The sequence below is a fragment of the Pungitius pungitius genome, chromosome 16, assembly GCF_949316345.1.
Source record: "Pungitius pungitius chromosome 16, fPunPun2.1, whole genome shotgun sequence".
In the NCBI taxonomy this organism is placed as follows: Eukaryota; Metazoa; Chordata; class Actinopteri; order Perciformes; family Gasterosteidae; genus Pungitius; species Pungitius pungitius.
The window spans coordinates 5,287,428-5,305,646 of NC_084915.1; the positions used below are offsets into that span (position 1 = coordinate 5,287,428).

An 18,219-nucleotide genomic window follows, 5' to 3' on the forward strand; every position below is an offset into this window, starting at 1 on the left:
ACACAGAAAGCAGATTTGCCAAACGAGCTCGACCTATGAGACATGACACAATCACCTCCTTAAAGCAGATCTCGTGAGTCTTTTGTTAATGAAATCACTAAGCGAAGGCAGGACCATATCATGTAAAATGGTTTATTCTGTATGCAACAGGTTTAAACCAGTATAATGTCCCCTTAGGTATGTTAGCATTGTAACATTTTCTCCTCAGTGTGCCAAATACAAGCTGAAGTTGAGGGGAATCTTAACCTCATGGTATAGATCTGGACTTGCGCACTATGAATGTCTATACACAATTGCTTTGCATCTAATAGAGATATACCAGTCTATACTGCCATACTGGGAGACATAGTACCAAAGACGAAATGTCTCAGATTGACAAAATAACCTAGATATAGACTAGGATATTGTAAGGTGGAAATAATAAGAAATGCAAAATCAAAGTGTTGACCATGTCAAACTTCACAGGAGACCGGGAGCTGCAGCATTACTGAATCTGTTAGTACCCCAGATCTACTTGAGTTTTGCATTTTTTAAAAGTGGCAACGCATGGAGGATAGACTTCTTTTTTTTTGTGGTTAACAAATGCAGCCAATGAGATAAAAACTTCCAAATTGAAAAGAGCAAAGCTACTTCGGTAGCAGATTGAACTGCATTCAAAGGGCCTAGTCACAGCAGACCTATCAATGTATGAAGCAGCAGATTTTAGAAAGGGGAAGAAGTGAGTGTCAGGTAGAGATGCATACATTAAAATGTTAAATAAAGTTCTCAGAAATGAAGCCGTAATATTAAACATCCCTATTAAAATGTCAGCATTTTACCCATTGGATAACTATTTGCATGTGAAATGGCCGCTTTCAATTTTGGGACATTTTTAAAGCCTTGTCACATGAGATTGCGTGCGCTGAATAAAGCTCACATTATTTTTGTCATTCCACAAGAGCACTTACTTCTAATCCATAGACACTTACCATCAGCCATCTGGAAAATTATGCCCTGCAAGATACCAAAGGTGATATAACTCAGTTAATTTAATTTCTGTGAGGGATGTTTTGGGTTATTTGTTAGCACTAGCCAAGAGAGGAGACCATGGATGAAAAAAATAAGGATTATGATGGCAAGCACAAACCTCCTTGGGCTGTGTGTGTGTGTGGGAGGAGCCATTCCGTGCTGCCAAGGTATAAAAAAATGTTCTATTTGAAATAGAAACCATGCTGCCTTCAAAACATTATGTCAGTGTGATGCTGCCGTCTGTTTCTCAAAGTGATGCCGAAGGTATCGATTCTCTTCAATCCGAAGCTGAACAACAGAACAACAGAACAGGTGTTGCTGTGAGCAAATGTGTCCACATGAAAATGAACCTCTTATGTCGTTGCATTGCAGGGGTCCTACGGTGTGGTCAAACTCGCCTACAATGAGGATGATGACAAACACTACGTAAGTCAATGCAAGCCTTTTAGTTTCCGAGACTTGCCTGCAATCAGGAGCTGAAATCCGCTCTCCTCAGTCTCCAACCAGCCTCGATTGTCTCCACAGAAAAGCCTAACCCCAGTGCTATGGATTTCTTTTTTTATTTGCAAAATGGTTGCATCTTCTGAAATTGCATCAGCTGCACAAAACCTTTGAACCACACTTCTCATCTGATGCTAAATAACGTGCTTCCGGGACTCCACCTTCAAAGCGTTGCTGCTGGTGCTTAGTGTGCCGGGTACAGCTGCTTTGAGGTCAGTTCACACGGGACAGTCTGAATACGAGTCTGCTCACTGACGGGAGGTCATTTTAGGCGTCTCCATGGAGGGGATTTTGCCCTGCACACTCGGGCCTCTGCAAATGTAAGCCCTTTTAGGTTTGAACGCAACTAAGCCGCCATGTAAAATACCAATAAAAGTGTTGAGTCATGTCGACTGAAGCTGCCAACCTTGGTTGGGTTTACGATATACCTTTGAACGCCAGTAAGAGCTCTGAGATAAGTGCAAGGCAGCCTTTAAAAAGGCCTGAACGGCAAACAGGAGTTTATGTAAGGACGCACACTCCAGCATGAGCAGAATGTATTAACGGGGGATTTTTTATAAACACTCTACCCTCTGACATGCAGCTTTTAAATATCGGCAACTTGTTCAAGAAATGGCATTTAAAGAATTGCCTGCAGTGAAAACACTTTGTAGAAACGAGATGACGCCCAGGTTGAAGCCACTGCGTCTGGAAAAACCTCAATCCTGAACCAATCCGCCAAATGCTAACTTGTGACATGTATTTTCCTATCTATGTTCCTATCTATGGTTATCTTTCCCGCTCGGCTCTCCATTAAAGTGAGGGATGTGATAATCAAAAGCCAGTTTAGGGCCAATAAAAATCTTTCCTTTTCTGTCCAACAAGAATTATGACGTCCCCCAGACGTCCCCAAACGGGTTTCCAGTTTTTGAACACGTTCGTTCGATGCATTCGTTCGTTCTTTCTTTCAGACGGTCTTGGTTTGATTTTGGAAAGGTCGACCTAACTTTTTTACTTCAGAATACCTCAGAATCCTTAATATGTCAAATGAATGTTGAGTGCAAAATAAGGTTTTCTCCTCATCCATTTGTCCCTCCGCGGGTCTGTATGTGCAGACGGGTATGAAGCCCTCATGCTGGCTGTGCGCTTTCATTGGCTCGTCATGCGTCAACGGTTCAAAGCATTTGATGCTGGCCGTCTGCCGCGGACCGGCTCAAATGACAAACGCATCTCCGCTAAAGACAGGAATGAGGAGAGGAGCACACAAGTTTTATGTCCTGGTAATCGGAGTCGGTCTTGCACAAAACCGATTGGATAGTTGCATGTGGAGCATCTGCACAACTTCGGCCAACTAGCAGCTCGAAGGAGAACGATCGCTAGTAGTTCAGCTGTATTTAACTAACCCTCGTGTGATTTCTTTCTTTAAAAGATGTATTGAGGATAACTACTTAAGTAGAAAAATCCTATTTTTACATTAAGTTGTAGCACTTAATGTTGACCCTAGGTTCTCGGCTTTGACATGTGTGCGCGTGTGTGCATTTTAAGATGAATAAAAATGGCATTGGCTTTAAATATTTCCAGACATCATCTTACTAATTTTTACTCATTAACTTAGTAAAGTCCGTATTAGAAACCATGTTTTGTTGTCCAATGTTGCTTGTGTATGGTGGCGAGTCCTGTGTTGTGTACTTTTGAGCCATGAGTTTAAAGGGCTAATCATTGCAGGGACGAACTTGTTGTTGGTAAAAGGTCACTGACCTCACATGTTCTGGGTCATAACTCAACGTGTCAACATGTCAACACCAAGAGGTTGTTCGTCAAACACTTTTTACTGAATAATGTGAGTCTGTATAGCGACATGAACTTAATTCTGAATATGGCACTCTAGAATGTCTAACTGTTTGACAGTGGCTGAGTCATTAATCCCACACACGCATACCGTGGAATTGAAGAGGCGAGAATTCTGGCTTAACCTGGTTTCCTTCCTTAAAAGAAACTGCTTCCCCTTTTGCCTAACCAATTCCTTGTAAGAACACACACCGTTGTCTGTATTTGCTTGAGACTGAAATTTTCCTGAACTTTTTAATTAAATAAAAGCTTTACCTTCAAATTAACTTTGAAACATTCATGTTACTGGCTTTGATGAATGCACATGTTAGAACCCTGTAAGTTCTGTTTCATTTACATGTTTTATTCTTTGGTACGCCTGCTTTCAGCTCTAGTTTTTTTTAAATTATTATTAATGGTTGGTTGATACGTGGCTTATCTTCCCTGTGAATACACTCTGCACGTGAACACGCTTTGATCAAACTTGTGTCGGTCTCTCCTAGGCTATGAAGTTGGTGTCCAAGAAGAGGTTGATGAAGCAGTGTGGTTTCCCACGTAAGTCCTACTTTCCCCGTGCTGTACACGGTCTGTATGTGTGTTTACATGGGACATTCACTAGGAAGTAAACTCACACACACACACACACGTGTGTGTGAGAGATGTTGGGCTGAATGTCATTCAATGACTACGTAACAGGATGCAGCATGAGACGACGTACGGGGCTCTTAAGTTGACTTCTCCATCACGCCACGTGTGTGTGGCGTTCTGCAGGTCGACCGCCCCCAAGGGGACCCAAAGCGGCCCAAGGAGAGCAGCCAAAAGTGTTAGGACCCCTGGAGAGAGTCTACCAGGAGATTGCCATTCTTAAAAAACTTGACCACGTCAACATTGTAAAGCTGGTGGAGGTGAGAGCATCTCTATCCTATGGTTTTTGTGTTAATAATTACTGGATACGTGGCACTTCAGAACTTCACTCAGATTGCTGACTATTCCAAATCAACCTTTGCATGTCTTTGAACTTAGTCCACCAGTCAAAATTTGTTGAAAAGATTCCAAAACTTTTTTTTTCACGAAAAGTTCGGCTACGATCTAATTTGTCATATCATTTAAGCCTTTTTAACTGCAGATAACCGTTTGCTTTGTAAATCACCTTTTCAAGTAGCATTGTGCCGCTAGCTACACACACACCTCCTAAATGAACCCTGCTTCTACACTCGGCTTTCCATTTTGTTGAAATTAGGAGGAAATAAAATTGCATCTTGGTTAGGAGACATGCCCTTTCGTAATCCTCTATCTGATTTATATAATGTGGACTTCCACAACCAGCTTATTTCCATTGTGTCCAGGATTATCTGTTAACAGTTTCTTCAGATAACCTTTTTTGTTGTGTCCTCTTCCGCTTTGTGTTCGTCGTGTCCGTTCCTATCAGACCAGAAAAGGTGGATAAACTCTGTGCTGCCAGGAAATGAGATTTTCTTCTCCAGCACATTCATCACACCTCTGGACCTTTTTAAAGGGGGAAAAAAAAGAATCTTTCCTCCCGTAAATGGATTCGTAGATTGACAACAATGTCAAATTTGGGCTGACGTGAGGAGTTTTGAAGATGTAGAGACTTTCTACAGAACCCGCCCTTTCTTAAGGCTGATTTTCAGGATGTGACTCGAGATTCCCAGAGCTTCCCCGCGATTGTTTTTTATCAATCTTGGGAAGATGGTGTGGGGAGGGGGAGGCGGGGGGAGACACCATGGTTGTCGGGAGTATACTTCAGGGAGCCAGTCGGTAGAACTGTCTGCTTGCTCTTGCATGACGAGATGGACAGATTACAAGTAAAAGCCACCGCACCCCCCCCCCCCCCCCCCCCCCCCCCCTCCCGGGTTCTCGCTTCAGCAGTGAGGACACACACACACACACACACACTCTCTTACTCCCTCCTTTGTCCGCCCCCACTGTCATAATGGGTATGCGTAAGTGGGCAATGCGAGAAGCTGCTTCATCTCTCTGTTCTCCATTTAAATGTGCTGGGCTCCCACTCGGTGTGGCTTTCCCTCTGGCTTCTGGGAGGCTGCATTCCAGTCCGTCTAATTGGGAATGAATCCCTAACACCGCTCACGCCAGCACATCGATGCTGGGGACAGTGATTGGGAAAGAGACCGACCCCCACACTCGCCAAGGCATGCAGTTGTCATGGGAGTAGACGCTTTACAGTCAAGAAATGTCATTTTACATGAATCAAGAGGCTCTTTTAATGCAACTGGGGAACTGCATTAGTCAACTGCAATAATAATTATGGGGCTACTAATGGTTTGCACTTTGCACTCAGCCGATGATTCACTGTGGCCTCGCAGAAGCACGGGCTGTGTGCACAACACCCCTTTTCATTAACTTGGTCCAGGCTGGATTATCTATTGATTTATGAACTAGCTAGTGTTATTTCAGTTTGATATTTCTCAAATGTTGTCACCAAAGCACAACATTAACTGACAGGCTGTACTCCACAGATGTAGCATTGCACTGCTGTAACGTAGTCAGACTCATGATGGGCAAAATCGATGCAGCAGAATGAATCAACTTCAGTCCTGAGGTTCAGTGATTGCATTTCGGCAAATGCATTTCCACCGTTCTGCTTACAGACCACTGTTCACCTGCCTGCAGCTCGATGCGAGCCCTTTTGTCTTCAGGAGGGGATTAAGTCTGGATCTAGATTTATAGCCAGTGTCCTTTTTTAATAAATAAATTTAAAAAAACCTTGAATTTCTGAATGTTTCCTGTGTGCTTCTTAACTGACACAGAGGAGAGTTGTGGAGTGTTATCATATATTTCTGTGGAAAGGCTTCTCTCATCATGCTAATGTTTATGTTTCAGGTGCTGGATGACCCAGCGGAGGACAACCTTCACATGGGTACGCAGAACCTATTTTATCTGTCTAGATCTTCAACCCCCCCCTTTGCAGCCTTTGGCATTCGGCACATATGCCACCAGCAAGTGTTCATATGACATACATTCATAATTCAGATCCTCCCTTGCTTCCTTCCCAACTACCTCAGGGTTCAGTGAAAAAAAAAGTATGAATAAATCAAACTTCCATCAGCAGTGCCAGGTCCCAGTGCCAGGTCACAGCCTATGTTATTGGGAAACTTCAAACTCCTCATGTGGCACGTTCCTGATAATAATGTGACCCTGCGGGGCCTCGGGTCATGAAATAACCAACGCATTGTGTGGGCTGACATGTTCCTTCTCATTTCCTTTTTCTCACAGTGTTTGAGCTGATGCCTAAGGGGTGAGTATAGAGTGGGCTCTTTCAACAAACCAATGATGATAATTTAAGGCTCGTCCTCCTACCTCGTGCACTTCTTCTTCACTCCGCCCCTGCTGGCTCAGTGTGGCTGTTGGTTCCTTCCCAGCCATTTCTAATCTTTTACTAGTGCAGGAGCTGGTCCTTCCTACACCAAAATACGTTTTGTTGTTCTAAGCAATTAGAGGTGGCTAGAGGTAGGTGGTAACATACCACACATTATTATTATGTACGTTTTTGTACTATTCAATTAATAATACGTTTTGGACCATTGGTTGTATAAAACCAGCAATTTTAAAGGTGTTTCCTCACCATCTGGGAAAGTCTTATAGGCAAGTGTTTTCATTTCTCAAGCAGTTGAAACTAAACTCATAAATCAACTGAGTGATTCTGAAGTATAATTATATATTATTTTTGAAATTGCAATTATATAAATACACTCCCCTAAAGGATTATTAGGAACACCTGTTCAATTTCTCAGTAATGCAATTATCTAATCAACCAAACACATGGCAGTTGCTTCAATGCATTTAGGGGTGTGGTCCTGGTCAAGACAATCTCCTGAACTCCAAACTGAATGTCACAATGGGAAAGAAAGGTGATTTAAGCCATTTTAAGCGTGGCATGGTTGTTGGTGCCAGACGGGCCGGTCTGAGTATTTCACAATCTGCTCAGTTACTGGGATTTTCACGTACAACCGTTTCTAGGGTTTACAAAGAATGGTGTGAAATGGGAGAAACATCCAGTATGCGGCAGGCCTGTGGGCGAAAATGCCTTGTTGATGCTAGAGGTCCGAGGAGAATGGGCCGACTGATCCTAGCTGATAGAAGAGCAACTTTGACTGAAATAACCACTCGTTACAACCGAGGTGTGCAGCAAAGCATTTGTGAAGCCACAACAAGCAAAACCTTGAGGCGGATGGGCTACAACAGCAGAAGACCCCACCGGGTACCACTCATCTCCACTACAAATAGGAAAAAGAGGCTACAATTTGCAAGAGCTCACCAAAATTGGACAGTTGAAGACTGGAAAAATGTTGCCTGGTCTGATGAGTCTGGATTTCTGTTGACATTCAGATGCTAGAGTCAGAATTTGGTGTAAACAGAATGAGATCATGGATCCATCATGCCTTGATACCACTGTGCAGGCTGCTGGTGTAATGGTGTGGGTGATGTTTTCTTGGCACACTTTAGGCCCCTTTAGTGACAATCGTTTAAATGCCACGGTCTACCTGAGCCGTGATTCTGACCATGTCCATCCCTTTATGGCCACCATGTACCATCCTTTGATGGCTACTTCCAGCAGGATAATGCACCATGTCACAAAGCTCCAATCATTTCAAATTGGTTCCTTGAACATGACGATGAGTTCACTGTACTAAACTGGCCCCACAGTCACCAGATCTCAACCCAATAGAGCATCTTTGGGATGTGGTGGAACGGGAGCTTGGTGCCCTGGAGGTGCGTCCCACAAATCTCCATCAACTGCAAGATGCTGTCCTATCAATATGGGCCAACATTTCTGAAGAATGCTTTCAGCACCTTGTTGAATCAATGCCACGTAGAATTAAGGCAGTTCTGAAGGCGAAAGGGGGTCAAACACAGTATTAGTATGGTGTTCCTAATAATCGTGTGTGTGTGTGTGATGTAGGATTACACAAACTGTTAGAATGCAAAGATCAGCTCCTCTTGGTACCACAATGTATTGCTGGATATTTCACCTCTTTAAAACTGCAAACGGCAGTGGAACAGACCCAGGCCTTTCACTATATGCTGTTTTAACAGCATTAACTCCGCTTGGTTGATCCCTTTGTTGATCACTATATCTAGGGATTGGTCAAACGTAATTCCTTTTTAATAACAATTAAACCAGGGAACTGCTGTGCAACATCACAGAATATTAATTCCGATGGTGGTTAAGGAAGCTTTAACTGTAAAACAGTGTCTTGTCAGTTCAACGTATAATACATTATCTTTGTGTTTGAGGTCCATATATGGAGACAACAGCATCAGTGATGTTTTATCAGCATGTATCAGATGCATATCTGTATTTTAATGTCTTTAAATTTGGAATTTAAATTCCGATGCAAATGAAGGGAGCCATAACTGATTTGTTTGCATGGCTGTCTGTGGTTGTTCTTCCCGCTGTGTGGATGTGTAGCCCAGTGATGGAAGTACCCTCAGACAGTCCTTTCACAGAAGAGCAGGCGAGGTTATACTTCAGAGACATCATCCTTGGCATGGAGTACTGTAAGTATCTCATGCAGTCTTTGGTGCTTTTAACCACATCTGTGAAGCATTTAGCGGACCTCCACATTTAGCAGCACCTTTAGCTATTAAACCCCTCTTGTTCTTGCATTTTTTGGGGGGGGGTCTTCGTAGTGCTCAGTAAATCATTTGAGTATCATAATGAAAATATCGTTAGAAATGGAATAGCCAAAGTATAAAAGCAGCAACATTTAGGACACTGTTTCTCCAAAAGAATGACCCCCTCACTACTTTAAAATAGAGAAATGGCATAGTCACATTCTGATGTGATAGAACAAAAATGCTTTTGACCCTGTTTTCATGGCCCGGGGGACGGCTGCAGATATCTGCCGCCCACCTCATCAGTATTGAGCCTCTGCTCAGTGAGAGCCGTGCCCCCATTTCACCTGACCATGGGCCTGATGACGAAGGATCAATGCGGCAACCCTCAAAGCCGCGAGGTCCTTCTTGAAAACAAGGCCACAGATAATTGGAATCAGGCTATTTTTTAACTTGGAGGCGACTTTTGAAACCAGCTGTTTTTCAGTGCTTATAATTCATGAGTCTTGGCTCTAAATCAAGGCTCAGGCTAAACTATTTAACCTCTTTTTTTGGCCCACCCTCTTGAAAAACACAATTTGAGGTTTGGAGTCTATCGAAGTAACGTTATACAGTACGAATGGACCTGCAACCCATAAATAAATAAAAATAATTCTTTAAAAGAAATCATTTAAACTCAAATTTTATATGAATTGTCTCATGTATGCTATTTTTTTACTCTATTAATTAATATAAAACATTTAAATGCTTTATAATATATCCCTAAAGTAGGCAATGTCTCTAATGAGTGCATCAAGCCTTCTAAAAGTGAAACTAGCTTAAACCCTTTATAATTTGGCAGACTGTATGTCATTGGCGTTGTTTTTAATTGGTGCCGCTAACGCCTCTCCATTATCTGCTTTTAACAAGTCAAGTGGTTTGTTTTAATAAGAACTCCTTAGACAAGTAGGCCGGTACTTATCCAGTCAGTGAAGTGCGCAGGGCTTGGCTCCAGATAGCTGTTAAGTGCATCTCGAAGCCTTAACATTTTAGATGAGCTCGGTTCACGATATTCACGTCATTCCTTTGTTCAATGCAACAGATTATAATGATTATGGTTCTTGTAGGTCAGAAACGTCATGCTTAAGTGACTGCAATCCAGCTTCCTCATCATTCTCTCGTCACTATGAAATGGGAGTCACTTACATGGCTGTACATTTTTTTCTAAATGCCATTTTCATGACTGTTTACTTCCTCCCACCTCCAGTGCACTACCAGAAGATTGTCCACCGGGACATCAAGCCTTCCAACCTGCTACTGGGGGACGATGGCCATGTGAAGATAGCCGACTTTGGGGTTAGCAACCAGTTTGAGGGCAACGACGCTATGCTGTCGAGCACTGCTGGGACCCCTGCATTTATGGCACCGGAGACCCTGTCAGACGCGCGCAAGAGCTTCAGCGGGAAAGTGAGTGAGACTGGTTCGGTGAGACTGGGTCTGAAAACGTGGGATTGCAGCGGCGGCTGGTGGTGTCGCCCTGATTGGAAAAAGAGAAGCATTAAAACCCAACTGAGCTTTCAGACATTTTGTGTCCGGCTAATCCATGGAGCAAGTTGTCAGTGTGGCAGCGCTTACTAATAACAAGGAAACCAGTGAAACCACTGAGCACCAAGCAATTACTAGAGTCGAGTTTCCACTGTTAAAGTGAAGCGATGATCAGGTCTGTTAAGTAAACCTGCCACTCCTCCACAGCGCTGGCATTGATTTCCAATGTAAGTGCCTTTACAAATCTGTGCAGCGCTCTCTTCTTACGAGTCTCATTTCTCCTGATTTTGAGTTTTACATGTCACGCTCCAGAGAGCTTTTTGTCCATTAGCAAGATTTTTGCTTGAAATCCGCAGTGAAATATTGAATATCTGGACACCAATGTGTCACTTGAACAGAGTTAGTCAGTCCCAGCAGTCCATCAGGTCATGACAACATACCAGTCCCACAGCAGCTGGCCTGATAACAAATGTCTGTGGCTGTGTGATAGATAACAGGCGCTCGGAGAGCTAGCTTTATAGTTTCATATCTTTCAAGGAACAGAAATGGATTCCTAGGAGAGCTATTTGTCTTTCTGTCTCTTGCTCTGTCTCCCGCTCACGAGCTTAATATTTCCTATAAATCACTTTAAGCAATTGGCATTGATTTAGGTTGACTTGTTTGTTTGCAATACGACCTTTTGATTGCTATAGGTGTGTTTTTCGTTCCGTTTGTCATAATGTTGCACTCAATGCCACTGTGGGCCGTTTCTTAAAGGCGCTGGACGTGTGGGCCATGGGGGTCACTCTCTACTGTTTCGTCTTTGGGAAGGCAAGTCTTTTATTCATTAATTAATAAAGTAATTCTGGCTGCTGATTAGTGCTGTTATTTGTCTTGGTTGTCTTTTGGGATCTATATTTTCTCTCCCACTTTTTCACTCATCCTTCCTCTTCTCCCCCTGCAGTGCCCATTTATTGACGAGTACATATTGGCTTTGCACAACAAGATAAGGACCGGGCTTGTGGATTTCCCAGAAATGTAAGTCCATCCCCTGCGTCCTTGTCGCTCCTTCACTTTATTAAAAGAGACAGCGGGGGTAGTCTCAGCCACCTCATGTCCACAGCAGTAATCTTGGCCTTCTCTTGTTTGTTGTCTTCTCAACTGGATCTCCGTTCCAAAACCATTTTTCTGTTTTCCCTCCGTTCCAAATGTGCAAAAACGTGGCGTAGCAGACATTATGGGACACGGTAAACGTCCCCTTTTTAATGATCGAACAAGGCATTGCAAAGGCAAATGTGGGTTCCCACCAGTATCTTCTCTTAGCCTAAAACACATGTGTCAAACGCATGGCCCGCGGGCCACATCCGGCCCGTGAATGAATTATCTTTGGCCCGCACGATCAAATCTATTTACTATTAGAGCCGGCCCGAACCTGAAATGAGTTTGACACCCCTGGCCTAAAAGGTCAACGGGGAGGCAATTTTTTGGGTGCGCTTCTTGGGGGGGGGCGCTTAATGAACAAACCCATCCCAACGAGGATCGCATCACCTCATATTCATAGAGTCCCGACGGAACTTCACACGATCCCACGTCTGACACCAAATTGTTGTGGAAGGTTTTTCACAGACAATCAATAAATAAGAATAAAGGCTCTGAATCAAATATGCCTTTCTCAGTTTATTTTCAAGGGAAAAAAGGTCACAACAGCTTATGTCGTTATGTGTGAATCAACTTGTATCTCTACAGTCAGGACTTATCTCTTATCAGTGTGAGACTCTCCAGCTGAATTATTTTTCATGGCCACACCATCCAGTTGCCAGTACTGAGGGTCTTTATACTGTAGGCGCAGTGCATTGTGGTCAGGCTGAGCTCACATAAACCTATTTTACTGATGACCTTTATTCCTATCATGCATCCTAATGTTATTTTAGCAGAGTCAGTAATGCTGATTAAGTTATAGTTGAGCACTGACTCGTATTACACTTGGTACTTTTAGGTAATTTCAGTTAAATAATCAGTGTTCTTCACTTTTAGCTTATTTCCATTTATTTTTTCCAATTACCTTTTCAACTGTTTTATCTAATTATTTCAAAAGTTTATCCATTGGTTTTAGCGATTACTTCAAATCTAAATCCATTTGTTATTAGTTAACTATTTTAGCTGATTATCCCTTTGTTCTGTTGCTAACTTTTCTCCATCAACAACTACATTCTTAAATCCTTGTTCTGTGCTTCGGGCAGCCCAAAGATCAGTGAAGAGATGCGGGGCCTGATCTTGCGGATGCTGGACAAGAACCCAGACACTAGGATCACCATCCCTGAGATCAAGGTAACTACGCAGAAGATTGTCCAGGTTAACGGGAAGCTACCGTGAGCACAATTATAGCGAGGACGTCATTGTTTATTCCCGGACCCAATTTCCTGTGATGGACCCAAAAGGCCTCTCTGTGGTGCACAAGGGGTTCATTTGGCCTGGTTAAAGCCTTTCCTCTCTGTGGAGGACTGGGTTAACGCCGAGTCACCAATACAGGGGGGAGGTCCACGACCAGTCATGACAGATCCCCACTCGCCACGGTGTTCCCAGGACACGATGCAAACGTGCGTCAGTGAGTCATGTTCTCACCGGGGACTCTTTGTGTTTATGGAACGGCAGATAATTAGGCATCATGCGCAACGTTGTGCACGCGCAGGCACACATTGCTTACTCTGCAAAATGCCCCTTATTACTTATGGCATCAGAATAATAAACCAAATAAATCATGTATATAGAAAAGCTTTCAGGTAACACTTAATTGGTACGATTTTAATTTAATGTAAAGCTAAACATGTCCATTTCCTGCACTAGACGGTGTATATATTTACGTAAAAACTACACAGCGTGTTACATAATTCACTTTTTTGGCCAGTTGCTTTATGAAAGTGACTCATTATTATGAGCATACTGTCTTAATACATTTTTACATTTCCAATTGTTGCTCACTGATTTGAATGATGAAAGATCTACTCTGATGTTTCTTGATTGTGGGAGCTTTCAAATGTGGCATAATGGAAAGTGAACTCTGATACTCGAGGACTACTGATTATTGGATAATTGGGTTTTTAGTTTCAATACTAGCTTTCTTGTTTTAACCCTCTTGGACTTTCTGGATGCCCTAATGATGACTCTAAAGCATCGCTATGAATGTTGCAATTTGAAGGCAAACGTGTTTCATATTGTCAACCCAGCAAAAGGCCAAAAACAATGAAGTATTGATTCTGCCAGTGAAGGCCCACCAGTGAGCTATCGAGTGCTTCCCTCATCTTTAATCGGACTGGTGTTTTCAATGTTGTAATGAATGAATGAATGCTTGCAGAAATAATAATACGTTTGACAAATCTAGACTACGATGGTTTGGTCAGTACGTTTTTGCAGTTTGGTTTAGTAGCGCAACAGTAAACGGTAAATCAAAGCATATTTCTAGTTGGCAGAGAATGTTCATGTATAAACCAATGATAGTGTAAAATATGCATGTTGTCCACGGCTGCAGTCACCCATTAGAATATTTTAAACAATGCTTGAACTTGAGAGGCAGAATTCCCGTAAAGATGTTACAAACTTCTGTGGATTATAGATACAGTACATTGTGTGTGTGTTTTTTTAGCTGGACCCGTGGGTGACCCAGCTAGGCACAGACCCCTTGCCCCTGGAGGAGGAGCACTGCTCCGCGGTGGAGGTGACTGAGGAGGACATCCAGAACTCAGTCAAGTTTGTTCCCAGCCTCTCGGCCGTGGTAAGGAGCCCTGAGCGTCCTCCCTTGGCGGGGTGTGCCTTTGTGTCAAGTTGATGCTCATTCATTTCCAAGAGAGGTGAAGAGAGGCTGCTCCCTACCAGCTGCAGTCCTCCGTTAACCATGATGGTGACAAAGCACAGCGATTTACTTGCTGTACAAGGCAGGCTTGTTCACAAAATAAAAACAGTTGATGCCCCTGTTTGAATGGTGCGTGTTCCTGTAATGGTGCTTATTCCTGTAGTTTTTGTAATATTTGAATGCCTTTTAAATCCATTTTTCAGAAGAGTGAGGTTAAAAACCATTGATTCTAACCTGAATACCAATATTAAATAAACAAATTTACGATCGGCTGGATCCATAAATGTTCTCTTTGGAAACAAGCTCACATTCACGGCCTAGCGGTGACTATTAAGGGGCACATTTGAAATGTATTGACACCATCCTTCCTTGGCTTTATAGCATCCTGTTGCTTGACTTTCCAAGTCGCTGAAGAGGTTGGCACATTCTCAGAACCAGAATAATGCCTCCTATAGGGTATTTTATGAAGTTAACCCCCTGTGTGCGGGTCTCTCAATGAATACTTGTACTTTCCTGTGGGGAGAGCTTTCGTACGTCTTAGGAGCCGTCCTGTGCCTGTGTTTCAGATCTTGGTGAGAGCCATGCTGAGGAAGCGATCCTTCAGCAACCCCTTTGAGTGTCCCAGCAGGAGAGAAGAGAGGTCCATGTCTGCGCCCGGCAGCCTGCTCATGTAAGCACATGCGTGGCCTCTGGTTCTTAATAACTGGACATCTCTTCCGTGAAGACGGATGAAACCTCAACAACACCAGGCTCTTCCTTATTGCAGAGATTACTGGAGACTCTGACACAGACCGGTATTTCACACCTGTCTCCTCTTGTCCGCTGTATCGGGTTAACTCTTTGAGCCCAGCAGCTTTGCGTTGCCATAGCACCATACTTCATTTTTTTTTTTCCCGTTGTACGCGGCGGAGCTTCCAGCTTTTATAAGTGTTTCTTTTGTGTGTTGCTTGCAGCTTTCAAGAGTAGAGGGTTTCAGAGTGAGAACAAGAATTGAGATCATCACTGGGTGGAAAATGGGCAATCGCGTGAACCGCTACTGCAATCCCGACATGAGCGGCGCGGCCATGGGGCCAAGCTGAAGCATCTGTAGCAGAGTGATCTTTATGGGGTCGGCAGATTGTCGTGAGAACGGTCGTGCTGAATCTCCCTTTGTTGGAGGATATATCTCCTGCTTCCAGGCCGAGGTTTACCCCATTAGATCGTGGACAGTCGGGGGAGCTGCCATCTGAGGTGAAGGTGTTTCCAGAGGACGTGAAGGGAGTTTGAGACGACACTGCCCCCTGCTGGGGACTGCGGGAGAAAAACAAGGCTTTAATCTTCTATTTTAACCTCATCTGAAAACATTAGCTCACAGTTAGTGTTTGTTGATCTTTGTCACAGTGAATTATACAGATTTAATAGGAGGACTATCCGGAACTACCATAGGGCTCACATAGCATTATATCATCCCTTTTAACCACCACCATCTTTATGACCTGGAAAAGGGTTGATTGATTATTTTTTTCACCCCGCTTATTTTAGTAAAATATTTGGTTGATATTAGTATAAACTATTGGTTGATTCATTTAATGGTCATTTTTTCCACAAATATCAAAGCCAGATACAAGAAGCATTTACAGGATGAGGAGGTGAAGTATGTGGCATTTAACCCCCCCCTGCCCACACTGAGGTGACCTTTGCCCTCTCACCTGTGACCCTTTTTTTTTTTTTTCTTCTTCTTCTTCCACCCATCTTTTCTCCCACTTTGCTGCAGGGACTCTTGGCCCTTCCGGCCCTCTTTAAAACTGCACCCCTCTCTCAGGTAACACTTTGTGCAGCATGGTCCGATACGCTGTCTGTCCAACATCTACCAGCCAGCAGCAGCATCATCATCAACATGATCATCTTAGACTCCCTTGCTCTCACTCATTCCCGTCATGACAAGTGATGGAGCAGCCTAGCCCTCCCCAGCTGCCTCATCTCCCCGCTGCTGTCATTTTAAGCTGTCTTGAAACACTCATCATGTGACCAAAACGCTTCCCAGGTTTTGTTGCTTTTGGAGAGACGAAGCACAGTCTCTAGTTGTTTGGATCTCTGGGTGGGCTCTTTTTGACTTCTGTCTCGTTCTTGTTGCAGAAAGAGCAGCACGGGAGACTGCCCCAGAGACGGAGAGCTGGAGGATCTGCACGAAGACGAGCCCACCTCATGAGTCATTCCACAAAGCTCTGTTTGCCCCCCCCCATCTACCTTTTTTCTCTCAAATCAATGACACGGAACCGCTTTATGGCTTTTGTTTACGCTCCAGCTCTGGCTCGGCAGCCTCCATCGTCCCTGCCCTCTCCCCATCTTTCTCCCCCCCCGACTTGGCCGCTGACTTGGATCCGCAGTATTAACGGCTCCACCCCTTACTGATGGGACTGGAACTCTGCAGCGATCATTACACTGCAATGTGGGCGGAACGCTTTGGAGCTCAGATACTTAGTTCTTTTGACGTTTCTGCATGAATGAATAGTCGGGCCTCATCTTCTGGCTGCTTAGTGCCAGCTGGCCCAGTCGGAGCCTGAACACGAGAGAGGCCGATCCCAAAGCGCAGCATGTTGATGAAACTATATTGTCTGTTCCGTAAACGACAGGGCTTTTTTTTCTGTTGATATTGCACATAGATGTCTCGAGGTGTCGTTAACGTTATCGTCTCACTGTCTCTTTGCCATCGGTAGCTTTTACATTGGAGCTGTACTCTGTCCCGTGCCCGCCTTCGCAGTCCTCACGGCCGACTGGGTGAACTCCTCTGACCGGAAGGACAAAGGAAGTCAGCTGTTGTGTGGCTCATTTAAAAAGGCTCCGGTCGCTGCGTAATGTGCAACTGTTTCTGTGTGCTAAGTTGTTTTCGCACTCTCGATTCCCTGCTGGTTTGCGCTCCCTAATGTGTCTCTTCCTCTTTCAATCTCACTCTACGGTTCGATTCCATGTGAAGTAATTGCCACCGAGGGCAGTTTAAACTCCAAAAACTATGAAATGGTGCATCCCAGCTTAACCGGTTCGCCCTTCTTGTGAGAGCGTACTAATGTTAATGTTTGTCTGACGTTGGTCCGTGTCAGAGTGCAGGCGTGCTGTCATCTCGGTGTATATCCGGCATTCCTCTGTTTTCAAGTTGACAGTGTTGAAAAACAACGGAAACACTGTTAGATATTTGCACTTTTCCACTTCTAGATAAACATTTAAGTTATTCAATATTTGCACTTTTCCACTTCTACATACAATTTTAAGTTATTCTTGATATATATACATTACAAACTACTATTACTTTCTAACGTTGTAGTTTCCGTGTGGCTCACCTGTAAAGACCATGTTAACTGTATCTGTCTGTTCTCAGTCTCTTGTGCTATTGTTCTGCATTTGGAAGCATTGGTACTTTTTGTTTTTTGGAGATTTCTTTTTTCTAAACTCCATTATATTTTTTATTTTTGCAGTAACTTTCTCCTTTCTGGGACAACACGCTGCTTCCACTGCAGTGACCAGATGTACAGACAGTATCTGTGTGACGACAGAATTGTTAGTTATCCAAAGCTTTTAAACCGAGTTATATTAAATTTGGTAAAGAATTATATTATCAATTGGCCATTTGGAAAGCTGCAAAAGCACCTCTAAAATGGGGCTAAACTAAATTTAAAAAGAATTCAGTCATTTCACAATTTCACAATTGTGAGTGTTTGAATGGCCTTTGCATTACTGCCACCTTTTGGTATCTGTCCAGAAATAAAATACACATTCAATTAAATTGTGGATCCTTGAGAGAGACCTTGCTTAGTGTTGTTGTGTGTGGCAACAAAGAAAGAGAAAAAAAAAAATAATGAGGTAGTTGCACAAGTGACAGGAACAATAGTGTGTGTGTGTGTGTGTGTGTGTGTGTGTGTGTGTGTGTGTGTGTGTGTGTGTGTGTGTGTGTGTGTGTGTGTGTGTGTGTGTGTGTGTGTGTG

General features: G+C 43.4%; 1 protein-coding gene across 2 annotated transcripts in view; it reads left to right on the top strand.

Annotated features, from left to right (window-relative positions):
- Positions 1 to 18,216, top strand: part of camkk1a (calcium/calmodulin-dependent protein kinase kinase 1, alpha a) — a 38,264-nt gene extending 20,048 nt beyond the window's left edge. The window contains exons 5-18 of one of the 2 annotated variants that reach the window (XM_037467142.2): positions 1,381 to 1,434; positions 3,819 to 3,870; positions 4,087 to 4,220; positions 6,178 to 6,214; positions 6,571 to 6,592; positions 8,768 to 8,856; positions 10,160 to 10,359; positions 11,194 to 11,247; positions 11,381 to 11,454; positions 12,657 to 12,744; positions 14,057 to 14,185; positions 14,830 to 14,933; positions 16,017 to 16,064; positions 16,379 to 18,216. In XM_037467142.2, the coding sequence (XP_037323039.2) occupies positions 1,381 to 1,434; positions 3,819 to 3,870; positions 4,087 to 4,220; positions 6,178 to 6,214; positions 6,571 to 6,592; positions 8,768 to 8,856; positions 10,160 to 10,359; positions 11,194 to 11,247; positions 11,381 to 11,454; positions 12,657 to 12,744; positions 14,057 to 14,185; positions 14,830 to 14,933; positions 16,017 to 16,064; positions 16,379 to 16,451 (1,158 nt within the window). In that variant the 3' untranslated portion in view covers positions 16,452 to 18,216. The remainder of the gene's footprint in view (positions 1 to 1,380; positions 1,435 to 3,818; positions 3,871 to 4,086; positions 4,221 to 6,177; positions 6,215 to 6,570; positions 6,593 to 8,767; positions 8,857 to 10,159; positions 10,360 to 11,193; positions 11,248 to 11,380; positions 11,455 to 12,656; positions 12,745 to 14,056; positions 14,186 to 14,829; positions 14,934 to 16,016; positions 16,065 to 16,378) is intronic. The other variant, XM_037467143.2, reaches the window with a different exon arrangement.
- Positions 18,217 to 18,219: the final 3 nt, after the last annotated feature.